The 12,412-nt window shown below is 38.8% G+C and overlaps 1 protein-coding gene across 1 annotated transcript in view; it reads right to left on the bottom strand.

The window, feature by feature from the left end:
• Positions 1–12,412, bottom strand: part of LOC132552566 (NLR family CARD domain-containing protein 4-like) — a 31,239-nt gene continuing 18,827 nt past the window's right edge. The window contains exons 2-6 of the mRNA XM_060216746.1: positions 4,786–5,219; positions 4,063–4,323; positions 3,402–3,713; positions 2,887–3,028; positions 1–2,197 (exon numbers count right to left, since the gene is read on the bottom strand). Coding sequence (XP_060072729.1) covers positions 1–2,197; positions 2,887–3,028; positions 3,402–3,713; positions 4,063–4,323; positions 4,786–5,219 — 3,346 coding nt within the window. The remainder of the gene's footprint in view (positions 2,198–2,886; positions 3,029–3,401; positions 3,714–4,062; positions 4,324–4,785; positions 5,220–12,412) is intronic.

Raw genomic sequence — 12,412 nt, 5'->3', positions numbered from 1 at the left:
CTAGATTGCTTGCACCACGTGCAAATTATCATCAAGTCCAACGACTTTGATCTGGTCAAATTTAGAATGCGAGATAGCATCTCGACCCTCTGACGTCACTTTGGTCTTCTTCAGCACAAGCCTCTTTAGTGTGCGGTTCTGTACGATGGCTCCGGCCAGTTTCTGACACATGTCTGTGGTAAGTTGACATTCACTGAGATCCAGTATCTGTAGTGACCTGGTCAGTTTGAGACACTCGGAGAGTGCATCTACAGCCGGTCGGTCCAGTTTAGCTCCACATAATTTAAGATGTTTGATAGAACTGCACAGTTTTAGACCTTGCAGTATGGGAACGAACTCAGACCCAGTCAAGTGAGCGCCTGTTAGATCAAGTCTCTCTAAAACTGAAGTCTTTTCAAGTTTTGCGCTGATTTCGCCGGCACACATCATGTTCATCGCGCAGCCGCGGAAATCAAGCTCCTTGACCGAGTGCGGAAGATGTTGTAGGAAGAAATAGGTCACTGCTGCCACCTTTGAGTGGATAAACGAGACACGTGTTGCTTTTGACATGTTTTCACATGCTGTTTGTAGTGCAGCCCACGTAGAAGCGGGAACGCTCGTTAAAGATTTCTTGCATACATCTTCCAAAGTGACGTGCTCGATGCGTTCAGTTTCCGTCATGAAACTACACATGAACTTTGACATGAGGTCAAGCGATGACCACTGAACTTTAAGACTGCTAAGATTAGTGTTCCTGGCTGCTGCGATGGCTAGGTCCTTGAATTGACTTTGTTGATAAGTATACATTGGTTGTAGATGGAATTCCAAATGCGTCAAACGATTATCCTCGAACCGAAGGACGTTCTGTAGAGCGTATAGACATTTAGAGGGTATAAGTCCCTCCCTCCGAACCAAGATCTTTGGCGGCAGTGATTGCGCAACGATTTTGCACACGTCTTCACGTGACTGACATTCAATAAGAGATTGAAGACTCGTATTAAAATCCATTATTTGTCCGCTAGGTGGCCTCAGTTTTCTGTCAGTCGATGATGTATTCGTGTCCTGTCCGGTTGGCACGCGCGTTTGCCGGATATTACGTATGGACAGTTCTGTAAAAATGGCACGAAGAACAGATGTGTCATAGTCAAATCTGTACAGGCCTGATAGGAGGCTCACTACTTGTGTAAACTTTGGCTTCTTGGTCATTTCATAGTCTTTCATAGTTTTGACAATGTCGTCCATAACGAAATCCGCAAGGTGTTTTGCCGCAAGGAAGTCTTGCATGAGTCCACACAGAAATTTAACTTTAGATCCAAGCATAAATTTTGAAAAAGCACAAAGTTTCAACGCAATTGGGTTATCCATTTCAAGTGCAAGTTCGTCCTCTCCAAAAGCCTTTCGGTTGTTTAGCAGTGTGTTGTAAGCGAAACTTCCCAACCGTTCCACACCGGAAATGACGTCATCGGGAAACTCGTACCCGATGACATCAATCTTTTGCTTTTTGCAAAGGTGCATTGCCATCGAGATGCCGTAGGACTCAAAGAGAGCAGTCACTGTTTCGATTTCAAGGAGTTTTGCATTTTTCGTTGTCTGGTAGTATCCAAAGACGAGCAACACAACAACCGGGAGATTGAGATAAGGTCTCAGTGACCATGATTCATTCTCTAATATATCTAAGAAGTGTTGATGGTGTTCGATATTGACATGAAATCGCTCGAGGAAATTTGTGACGCACTTGATGACGTTGGTTTGACTGAAACCCATACAGAACATTTTGCTGTCAGGTGTAAAATGACTTGAGGAAATGAGTTCAGGGTTAGCGGCAACTACAACCGTTGCGAGTCGAAGACTTTCACCTGACAATATGGATTGCAGTTCTGGTATGTCACTTCCGTCGTCATATCCATCCACAAGCAACATTATGTCGTACGAATGCTCCTCGAGCATTCTCTGGAATCCTGGCAAATCGAGGCTGAATCCCGACGGAAAGAACTTTTCGTACAAACTTTCGTAGAAGCCACCGTCCATTGTCTGCAGGTCCACGTGAAGAAATATTGGATAACGGTGCCGGAAGAAAGACTTTTGTGAACCCCAGAGATAAGACACCATCTGACATAGAACGGACTTGCCACTTCCACTAGCGCCTTCCAGCATAACTCTAGAGCCACGCCCGTTGGTAGTCGGCGGAGGACAGAAATCATGAAGATGTAATCTTTTTCTACAAATATAAATATCAAAAGTTGAAATTATCTAGATGGACGTTTAGTATATACGTATGTTTAATGGAAGATTGGAATTATCAACCGAAGACAATAAAACGATTATGGAATATATCAACCTTCACTTGAATTGGGTTTCAGAGAAATCGTTCAATATGCTTTCTGGCTGCATAATCAGTAGGTTTGCGGCAAATGTGCGATACTTTTCGCTTCAGAAGTATATACAGCAAACAAGCGAACAGGACACTTTATAGATAATGAAAAGAGTGAGTGAGATAGCGCTGCCCATGGGGTAATATTGCAAGCGCACCTGCTCATTTGCATTTTGTCTTTTCTTTTATTAATTTTGGTTTCCCTCAGTCGCCCCCTTCATTTAAGAATATAGACTCTAGAGTCCTAGAAGGACGAAACAATAAGTTCTACTGAAAGCTTTTATTCACTTTTGTGTCTTTTGTACAATCCTTAAAAACATGATAAGATATGGAAGTAACTTTGAGAAATGCCATTTTGGTCAAAGTTCAACTGCTCAGCTAATCAAAAGATATTAACCCAACCCGTCAACATATTGCAAAATGGTCCTAGAATTGAATATCACAATGTATGGTGGTAAAAATACAAGGATATGGTAGATGGTTGCATTTAGTCATATCTTAAACACTTTGCCTGATGTGAACTTTGTAGAACCTACCCGTCTGAGTTGAGGATATCCAAGGGTGTGTAGATGTCTCGGATGTTGACGGTAATTGATTCGTTCCAAGCAAAAGGCTGACACCTGTTGTAGTTATGCTTGTAGTGAGTACACATAACTTCACTGACCACACCCACCACATCTGTAAGCCAATGAATATCATTTTTGTAAATATATATACAGACGTCGAGAATTCAGAAAGAATACTTATATAAATCTGTTTTCTCCAGCAATATATTTGCACACAAAACAGCTTTCTTGGTGAGCCGCAGACAAACCTTACATTGTATGCAAACGGCCCACCGCAATAACCGTTCTGTAGGCAATATGTCTGCAATAATTTGTATCATTATAAAATATGATGATATTGATATGTTGTTAATGCGAGACTTAACGTTATTTTTTTAAAAAACGAATCGTAGAAATCTCAGTCCCATGAAGCGCTCTTGACATGTCCATTTCGGAAAAAAAATATACAGAATTCAATGATATGCTGCGTCAATCTTTCGACTTACCAACATTGTCTCGCACGCCATTTTTGTGAGTTTCTTTCCTAATTTGTACAACTTGATCGTATATTTTCTTGTATTTGAACTTCATGGCCTCAATCAGAAATTTCAGAGCGGTCGAATTTTTAGAGTTCAATATCTTATCCAGAAGGTTGGCCATTCGTTCGGAATTTTTGGAGATGAGAAGAATTTCCTGACGGTCACTAAATTTGATGACCTGGTTCTGTTGAAGTCTGTCCAGAAGATCATCCGCGAGAACGTTGTCCACAAGCATTTTGTGAACTTTTCTCCAAACGGCTTTGTCTTCTGGAGATAAGCCTGTAGGACGAATGGACAGACATGTTGTTATTACAAGAGTATAGTGTTGTTTCAACCAATAAAAGTGTTCTTCCGTACGAACATTGTGAGCAGACAGACATAGCAGGCGTTACCTATAGTATGGACGAACGGACAGAGGTTGTGGTGACATGTACAATGTACATATATAATCAGGAGCTAGATGGACAAAGCAGCTAAATAAGATAATTACTGGCAAAAATGAACTTTTGAAGAAATTGTACAATGATCGGGCAGATTTTTCAACTATTCAGATTTTGGGAACGGTTACTATCATTTAAAGTCTAGCATATTCAAATGTGAAAATACGTTAAAATTTCAGCATTTTTACCGTTTTGCTCGTTGCTATTTTTCGTCTGACGATTCCTCCGCGCCTTCCGGAGTGAGTCTGCTGACTTTGGTGTAGAAATAAGCTTCCGCCCGTCTCCCCATCCCGCCATGAACGTATTAATGTAGTGCGTCTGCATTTCCGGTGTCATGACCTCGTGTTCTATTCTGTGCAGTTTAACCCGAATGGGAGGACCGCCCAACCGGAACAACACTTCTCGCGCTTGCCGCCAAATTCTTGTATACTCGTCTATCGCCATGGCTTCTGCAAAATTTGAGAGAAAAAAATAAAAAACAATAAAAGTTTTCGATATGTCACGCCATGAGTTTGGGGCTTTGCTGTACCTGTGACCAGAACTCGGCATGTGAAGAAGGAAGATGTTACACAATTAAAGGGGCACATATCTACGCTATGAATGTGGATGGCGCACATGTGTTTTTGGTGTTTAAAGTTCAAATGAAACAATGTCCCTAACAGTTAACTCCCAAGTTGCTACGCCATCACTTTCTGATCGGTACAAATTAAAAAGAGTAACACAAAAGTTTTAGACTTCACCGGCTAACTTCGGTTGTTTGGTTAGAAACATGTTCGAACACAAACTTTGAAAATATGGTCTAGATATACAAAAATGCTTACAGAGATGATTTCTATTATAGATTGAACGTGAAAACTGTCGACTATAAATCAATGTTATCCTTTTTTTTCAAAGGTTGGCCTTTGACATACCTGTAGATGCCACCTGTTGGTGAAGAAGTTGCATGCGGACAATATCCGCTGCGAGGCTGCTGTCGGTCGGCATGGGTTGGGCGTGCCAGCCATTAGGGTAGGGTGGGCACAAATGACACACTGACTGCAGCAAGGTAAGGAGCAAGTGGCTGTCATATTTCTGTGATAGCACGTGCTTTTTCTTCAGTGGGTACAGTAGTTTCCATTGATTTTCTGTCAATATGTTTTGTTCCTCGTGCAGACGGCATAGAACCGCTCGCACGTGCGCCTGCGCGAGATGGTCACGTAGGTTGAGTGGGGGATGCACACTGTCAAACACGGTGCGGAGAGCGGAAGTGCCGGCATCCAGGAGCATCCAGGCTGTTCGGGCTAAATACTCCCGCTCCTTGCTGGCGTTGTTGAATTTGTTGGCCCATGCCGGATCCATACTGGCCCTGAAATTATAAAACATGATGGTCATAGAATAATCATTCATTTACAAAATTACATCAGAACATTTTCATTCCAGGTTACTTTATTCTGATCTTAGCTACCATGTTGTACTTCCGGTTTATGCCCGATGTCCTCTCGGAATTTGTGAAGTAATTATAAAGCCATAAGATACATAATCCAGCCAAAACATTCAGATCTCTTCAAACTATCCGCCCAAGGAAATCAGATAAAACTATCCGGTCTAAAGAAACTTACTCAAACTGTACGGTCTAAAGAACCTTACTCAAACTGTACGGTCTAAAGAAACTTACTCAAACTGTACGGTCTAAAGAAACTTACTCAAACTGTACCGTCTAAAGAAACTTACTCAAACTGTACCGTCTAAAGAAACTTACTCAAACTGTACGGTCTAAAGAAACTTACTCAAACTGTACGGTCTAAAGAAACTTACTCAAACTGTACGGTCTAAAGAAACTTACTCAAACTGTACGGTCTAAAGAAACTTACTCAAACTGTACGGTCTAAAGAAACTTACTCAAACTGTACGGTCTAAAGAAACTTACTCAAACTGTACGGTCTAAAGAACCTTACTCAAACTATCCGGTCTAAAGAACCTTACTCAAACTGTACGGTCTAAAGAAACTTACTCAAACTGTACGGTCTAAAGAACCTTACTCAAACTGTACGGTCTAAAGAAACTTACTCAAACTGTACGGTCTAAAGAACCTTACTCAAACTGTACGGTCTAAAGAAACTTACTCAAACTGTACCGGTCTAAAGAACCTTACTCAAACTGTACGGTCTAAAGAACCTTACTCAAACTGTACGGTCTAAAGAACCTTACTCAAACTATCCGGTCTAAAGAACCTTACTCAAACTGTACGGTCTAAAGAACCTTACTCAAACTGTACGGTCTAAAGAACCTTACTCAAACTGTACGGTCTAAAGAACCTTACTCAAACTGTACGGTCTAAAGAAACTTACTCAAACTGTACGGTCTAAAGAAACTTACTCAAACTGTACGGTCTAAAGAAACTTACTCAAACTGTACGGTCTAAAGAACCTTACTCAAACTGTACGGTCTAAAGAACCTTACTCAAACTGTACGGTCTAAAGAAACTTACTCAAACTGTACGGTCTAAAGAACCTTACTCAAACTATCCGGTCTAAAGAAACTTACTCAAACTGTACGGTCTAAAGAACCTTACTCAAACTATCCGGTCTAAAGAAACTTACTCAAACTGTACGGTCTAAAGAAACTTACTCAAACTGTACGGTCTAAAGAAACTTACTCAAACTGTACGGTCTAAAGATCACTAATCAAACTGTACGGTCTAAAGAAACTTACTCAAACTGTACGGTCTAAAGATCACTAATCAAACTGTACGGTCTAAAGAACCTTACTCAAACTGTACGGTCTAAAGAAACTTACTCAAACTGTACGGTCTAAAGAAACTTACTCAAACTGTACGGTCTAAAGAAACTTACTCAAACTGTACGGTCTAAAGATCACTAATCAAACTGTACGGTGTAAAGAAACTTACTCAAACTGTACGGTCTAAAGAAACTTACTCAAACTGTACCGTCTAAAGAAACTTACTCAAACTGTACGGTCTAAAGAAACTTACTCAAACTGTACGGTCTAAAGAAACTTACTCAAACTGTACGGTCTAAAGAAACTTACTCAAAGCGTACGGTCTAAAGATCACTAATCAAACTGTACGGTGTAAAGAAACTTACTCAAACTGTACGGTGTAAAGAAACTTACTCAAACTGTACGGTCTAAAGAAACTTACTCAAACTGTACGGTCTAAAGAACCTTACTCAAACTGTACGGTCTAAAGAAACTTACTCAAACTGTACGGTCTAAAGAAACTTACTCAAACTGTACGGTCTAAAGAAACTTACTCAAACTGGCTGGTCTAAAGAAACCTAATAAAAAATATTCCGGAATAACGATACGTCGATTTATGTACAAACTAATATTTCCCGTCGAACTTGGCGACAATGCAAATACAGTGTATATTTTTCTGGTCAAGCGAAGTCAAACAAACGTCTGCTGACAAAATTGTTAAACTATACTTTGGAAATGGGCGTACAATGTAGCTTGTAATAAGTTTTTTTTTCTCTAAAGTTTGCCAAGCGGAAGCGGGATATCTCAGGAACAAAGCCATATTTGCTTTTCTTGTTTTCACAAAAGAATATCTGGGTGAAGTTGATTTTCCAAACAATGTATAAGGAACTTGCTATTATTTCACACACTAAATTATCCCGCATATTATCAGGAGAGGCGTGTCTCGATTTGTCACGGCGTCTAATTACCTTGCTGAAAGAGTCAAGCACCAAAATATATTCCAAAGGGCTATTTGTTTTGTCTACATGAGCATGTATACATAATTGAGTCACTAAAAAGGTTTTAAATGCACATGTATTAAATTATCGTATTTCTTGATAGAATATCGAAACCCCTTGGTTCATCCTTAATCAACTTTTAAAGCTCCATGAAGTTTTCTTAACTTGGAACGGTTACATGAAGTGGACTTAAGTCCCTGGCAAATTAAATTCAGAATAAAAATATTAGTATTTCAAAGAAACAAAACATTGCTGTTCCTGTAGAAATCTATAAATAAATATTTAAAATATAAAGTTAGATTCTAGCGAAATGTTCTTTTTGAAGTCATAAAAGCCTTTTCAAGCTAAAGTATCGTCAATAAAAACTGATATTGAAACTTGTATCTTGTAATTAGCATGTCGTGTATGTTTCTCCTGGCAGTAGAAGCTTTTCCTGAAATGTACATCACGAATATGATATCGACATCTTGAAATTAGCCTTTTTTGTGACGTCATTGAGAAGGGAAGAGGACATTAGTGAAATCAACCTATTTAGAACATTTTACGATGATGACATACAAATCTGTTCTTTGACGCCCTATTTCACTAAGATAACACACGACCATATCAGAGCGATGTCACCATGTAAACTCTCTACATATTGATATATTGGAAAGGACAGTTCGTGGTTGATATGCACATTTTGATAAGCAACACAACCTGCTATGTCAGAAAAATGATCACTTGTGTTACTTGAAAGCTTATGGAGCACTATTGATCATAGCGAATGTAAAAATGGCTATTAGCACATACATACAGTGTCCTCCTATTGTAAGATTTAATTAAAAGACGATGTTGTCGGAATTATTACAAAGCCGAAAACGGGAGTTTCTACGAATCGATGACGTTGCCACTTTCACTTGTCATGTGAGAAACGTTGCACTCAACACCCTACATAAGCCTTTCCACTAGGCCCTAACTGACAATATCAGCGTCCGGATTTATCAGTTATATATTTTAATCATTAATATTATGTCATTTCAGTTTTCTTTGTAATATTCATTAAGTCTGTATCAGAAGGATTGACCATATATCACGTGAGACGGCGGACTTAACCGTATATTGAAACCTAGATTTCTATTTTATTTTATTTTGAAAATGGTTGAATATCGACACAGCGTGACCATGGTCGGGCAGATCGAATATGGGAAGAGTGAAACGGTTAAAATGATGAGAGGAGTGGTAAGGGTGGGAAATTGGGTGGGGGTGGGGGGGATGAGGATGTCTGATTTTAATATCATTCGAAAATTATGCTTGTTATCGACAGAGTGATGCACACCTGCCAAGTAGATATAGGAACAGACAGACAGACGAACAGACTGACAGCCTGACATACATGTAGTACAAATGAGGATAATTATGTATCGCTATGTACCATCAAGTACTGGGTAGGGCGACTGTTTTCCGCAAATAGTTTTTTGTTTGTTTTGAGAAGAAAAGTGAGAAAACGTCTAATTACGAGAACTTTTCTAGGACAATGATACATTTACATCTTTATTTTATAATTAGTATTTGTATACACCTCAGACAATACCAAGCATTCTCTGTCTTCTACTGAAAGGAATATTTTACGATCATTTGCTGCAGTTTCAAACACTATAATATTTTGCGGCTGGTTGAAATATACTTTTCATTATCTAGACAACTTTGAAATACCCGATTTGATCGATTTGAACGAACTCTGAAAACGATGAATCGATTCGATCCTGTAAGCTGTTCTAGATAAATCAATGAACAGGTTCGATAATGTGGTTAATACATTAACGATGAACACAATGTAAAAGTGATGCACTATACAACGGGTGGATTAACATTAGGTACATGTCCGAGCGATCCAGATTATTCGAAGTTTTGATAAAATGAAACTTTAACTGATCCTGTGATAGGACGAGTCAATCCAAGATTTAATTAATTGTTCAAGTTATTTTACCAATAAGCAATAACACACACACACACATATATATTACAGTTTAACGTCAAAAGACGATACATTATTCAGCGAAATAATTACATGAATTTTACTCGACAGATCAATTCATAAAAGATTTATAAGAAAAGTTTTCATTTCAGACTTGGTAAGAGATGCAACTATTTAACAAATTATGAAAAAATTAATCTTAGTACGGATATCTTAACTCATCTTTTAGAATCAATGGTTATTTACTGACACACGTAAAAACAACAGAGAGGAATCTTATATAAGGTACATGTACTATGCTATTTGACAATGATCACAGACCAAGAGATTTTCTGATCAAGATCTGTGATTGCATGTGTTTAAATATTCAATGTAGGGTAATACTAATAGGAAGAATAGTTAGATCCATATTAAGCTCACACAATCCTAATAAAGGTCACTTATAATCGCTCGACCTATGTTGACATGTTGTGAGTATGGCTGTAATCCTCTTAGTAGGTACATTTGTATTGAATCTGTCAGTGTCAACCGCCTCTTACGATTAAAGTAATTAGGTCAAATTTTTATCCTAATCCAGTCTAGATTTTAAAATTGTACCAGTGTTTTCTCACCAGTTTCATGTGATAATATCTTACCTATCCCTTCCCTCACAAACTATATACAAGCCCTTTTCTAAAACTCCTCCCTTCTAGCCCTAGTGTAGCCTACCTTCTCGCACTACCACTACACCCCCAACATCCCACATCCGTACCTCTACCCCCTAGCCCTACCTATATACCCCCTACCTCTTAGCCCTAGCCCCTAACACTATCCCTGCCAAGTCCAATCTCCACGATATTTGTTATTCTAAAGGTATGTTCTTTTCTCTCTTGTCAACTGTCTAGAGACCATAACACGTTCTGGACTCTCATTTCCTCATCTTCTCTATACGCTTATCATAGAATCCTTCCTCCAGCCCCTCACTTAGCCGTCCTTCCAACCTGCCTTCTCCTATCCCTCCACAACTCCCATCCAACGTACATCCAAGTCTCACTAGCTCTCTCCTTCTACCCCTTCCCAACTCCCATCCTCGCTCTCCTTCGTTCCTCGAACTCCCACGCATCCTCTCTTACACCTCCCCAACTCCCATCCTCCCTCTCCTTCCTTCCCCGAACTCCTACTCATCCTTATTACAGCTCCCCAACTGCCATCCTCCCTCTCCTTCGTTCCCCGAACTCCCACACATCCTCTCTTACACCTCCCCAACTCCCATCCTCCCTCTCCTTCCTTCCCTGCCCCAGCTCCCCCTCCCCTACCAACCCTCTGTCCCTGGCCCTTTACCCACCATTTTCCTTCCCCTGCCCCCTCCACTTTGGAACAAACCACTTTTCTACTGGTATCCAAGGCTACCTATGCAGGACACGTATGTAATATTAATACTTACACATATAGCCGACACATACATAATAGATGCACGTGTCATAAGTAAAATATGTTTCTACTCTCACCTGCACACGTATTAATACATCATTTTAAAATGACATACAGGTGTCTTAGACAAAATTAATCTTATTTGTAAACACCTCTATACAATTTACAACAGATAAAAGTTGATTTCACTTACCTTATCTATGTTTACAGGTAAAAACACTCCATTTTACTCCCACATAAATACAGTTGGTATATGTTTACATCGCTTGTACACATAGATACCGTTATCAAGCTGGGGTAGATCAACCCAGTGTTGTACCACAACTAAACCGTATAGGGCTTGTCAGTGAGAAAACCCACCCGGTACACACCTAAATAGCGTACCGCTCCAGTAATTTTCAAAAGCTACACTGCAAACAGAGTCTATATACCTACACTCTCGCTATACAATATCCGTCTCCTGTCTGCTTATCACGAGTTACAACATACAAATGTATACATATGTACACGACACACACAATACATCTTTTGTTTAATATGTTATTGTCTTAAATCGATAAACAAAATATTACGGCGTACCTTTTTTTCAATATTTTTGTCTAACATAGAAACAGATCGATCACTTAATTAGTGTATAAACATGTGGTGTATATTTCACTACTTAATCACATCAATTAGTTATAATACATCCATGCTAATAGGCTATTGTGTTCATAGGACCTAGCTAAATTAGCTTATTTGTGAGCTTAACGCATGCCAACAAAAAACAGAAAATATCTCATTCTTCAAATCCTTTGTACAAAATGTTTCTCTAATTCTTTTTAAATTTACCAAAGATTTATTTTAATTCAACTTAAACTGAAATAAAAGTTTGCGATATACTATTTGACATTTAATATTTTTTATGTCAATTGTCTTGTAAGCTAACCAGGCTTTGAAACGCGAATTTCGTGTTCTCGTATCTTCAACCCCGATAAGCTAAGTAGAAAGATGAGTGAATTTTTAAGATAGCTAATTTCTATTTTTTGAAATCTGTCAAGGTTTCACTTCAGTGGCATTTGTTAATTAACCTAGATATTAAAAGGCAATATCTCTGTCTCTAATTAACCTGTATGTAGAAAGCCTGAAATGACACTTAGATTTTTAAACTAGATGTTCAAACATTGTTAATGATCTGTGGTGTGAAATCTGGAGAAAACTGACTTTTATCTTTGAAAAATCAGTCAAGGTAACACTTTTGTTTTCAAATAATAATATTTAAAGAGAGGTTAAGATAAAAGAATGTTGTATGACTCTGATAAACGACCCTGTGTCAGTCTTAAAATGCCCTTTGTCACCGGAAGCAATTATCATTCTTATCTTCAAAAAAACAAACTTATTAACATATTTGTTAATGGTGTGCTTTTTAAAGGTACACATGTGCAGATTTGTATAACAATATCAAACTCGGGTACAATCACGTCAGATATTTCAAAT

This window comes from Ylistrum balloti, unplaced genomic scaffold (assembly GCF_031769215.1).
Source record: "Ylistrum balloti isolate Yb309-2 unplaced genomic scaffold, AGI_CSIRO_Ybal_v1 Utg370258, whole genome shotgun sequence".
In the NCBI taxonomy this organism is placed as follows: Eukaryota; Metazoa; Mollusca; class Bivalvia; order Pectinida; family Pectinidae; genus Ylistrum; species Ylistrum balloti.
The sequence above is the reverse complement of the archived record's forward strand: the minus strand, read 5'-3'. Positions and strand labels throughout refer to the sequence as shown.